Below are 1709 nucleotides of genomic sequence, written 5' to 3'. Positions count from 1 at the left end.
TGGAAAGATAAGTATAATCATCAACAATTCTGAGATCTATAAATAACGCCTTTCGTTAAGCAGAAGAATTCGACGGCGTACAAGTACGCACAGCTGGAGTAATTTAATTTCCCTGTAGATTTTGTCCACAAACAAATTCAGGAAAGTTCCTTCTTTTTTGAGGAAAAAAATCCGCAGGAAAGTTCTCTCCGGACACTATCAAACCTCAGTGAAATAAGCCATTGTCTCAACTTAATTAAACTTATCACCATCACCATTAATTCCTTTTCTTTGTAGTGAGATATATATATTATCACCATCACCATTCACCACCAGTATAAAAGGCCGCCTCCCTCCTTGTTCCCCAACCTCCGAATCATCCACGAACAAGAGGAGAGGAGAGGAGACCACGTCCTGCGCTTGCGCAGTGGTTGCCCGCCACCAACTCCAAGAAGAGCTCGCGCGCGGCTCGCCAGAGGCGGCAGCTAGCTAGCAGCAATGGCGGCCACCAACCCATGACCAGGCGCCACGGCTACCTATACTAAACCCTCCTCCAGCCGCCGCCGCACCGTCGGTCAAGAAACGCAAGTAGCTAGGCGCGGAGATCCTGCGCCCACCGTCTCCGGCGATCGACGATGATGGTGATGGGCTACTTCCGGTCCACCAAGGCCTCCACCGCGACGTCGCCGCCGACGGCCAGGAAGAAGGCGAAGAAGGACGGTCGCCGGGCGGCGGCGCAAGAGGACGCGGGCCTTCGGGAGTCGCTGCTGGAGCAGCCGGCCGCGGCCGCGGCGGAGGGCGGCGTGCCCAAGGGGTACTTCGCAGTGTACGCCGGGGAGGAGTCCCGGCGGTTCGTCGTGCCCACGGGGTACCTCCGGGAGCCGGCGTTCCGGGAACTCATGGAGCGCGCCGCCGACGAGTTCGGCTTCGCGCAGGCCGGCGGCCTGCGCGTGCCGTGCGCCGAGGAGGACTTCGAGGACCTCCTGCGCCGCCTCCAGCGCAAGAACGCCGCCGCCGGCAAGGGGAAGAAGGCCATCCTGTAGGCGAGTGGAGAATTGCTTGACGTGTAGATGAGATCAGCTCTGCTCAGCTGAGGGTGCAGCTCTCCTGTACAGACAATACAGAGTGCGAGCAAGCAGCCACATGCATGCAGGCGTAGCATAGCATAGGTGAATGCATGGTGTGTTGATTCACTGTTCGTTCCGTGAAACATGGAGTATGTAGAAAATTCTTGGGGGGAATTGAGTTATTTAGTCTTCAAAACTTGTAAGATTTGAATTTGAGTCAAATTTCTAGTGTTGAGTTGAGTTGTTGAGTTGAAAGTGTGTTTGTATATCTTTATTTTTTTCTCCTTCTAATAAAAATTACGGCAAATCTCTTGCCGTTCTCTTCAAAAAAAGTCAAATTTCTACGTCCAAACAGGCCGTAGGGGATTTTTGCTTGTTGATCAGACGAAACATTTAGCAAGACGATGGGTTTTCTTCAGTTCTTGTTTTCTGATTACTGACAGTGGATTCCTAAGAATTCTGGATCACTGTCGATTCCGTTCTTAAAGGAGGAATCCTCTTTCAGGGGATGAATTCTGATCATGTTTGTTCTTATTGGAAAAAAAAAAGAATGGTTCTTGTGGATTTGTATATCTTTCCCATCTCCCAAACATTGATTTATTTAATTTGTTTGTTTGTTTCTTCTTAATACTCTAAAAAAATTGTTTGGTTGGTTGTAGATAT

The 1709-nt window shown here is 50.2% G+C and overlaps 1 protein-coding gene across 1 annotated transcript; it reads left to right on the top strand.

The window, feature by feature from the left end:
• The first annotated feature begins 339 nt into the window (after positions 1-339).
• Positions 340-1378, top strand: LOC120704396 (auxin-induced protein 6B-like). The gene has a single exon (XM_039988763.1). It carries the CDS (start codon positions 615-617, stop codon positions 1020-1022), a length of 408 nt encoding a protein of 135 aa, XP_039844697.1. The 5' UTR covers positions 340-614; the 3' UTR covers positions 1023-1378.
• Positions 1379-1709: the final 331 nt, after the last annotated feature.

The sequence above is a fragment of the Panicum virgatum genome, chromosome 4K (assembly GCF_016808335.1).
Source record: "Panicum virgatum strain AP13 chromosome 4K, P.virgatum_v5, whole genome shotgun sequence".
NCBI classification, from domain to species: domain Eukaryota; kingdom Viridiplantae; phylum Streptophyta; class Magnoliopsida; order Poales; family Poaceae; genus Panicum; species Panicum virgatum.
Note: the sequence above shows the minus strand (reverse complement) of the source record. Positions and strands in the feature narration are given on the sequence as shown.

Coding starts and splice junctions, on each gene's coding strand:
- LOC120704396 (XM_039988763.1), top strand. CDS start 615: ATGATGGTGATGGGCTACTTCCGGTCCACCAAGGCCTCCACCGCGACG.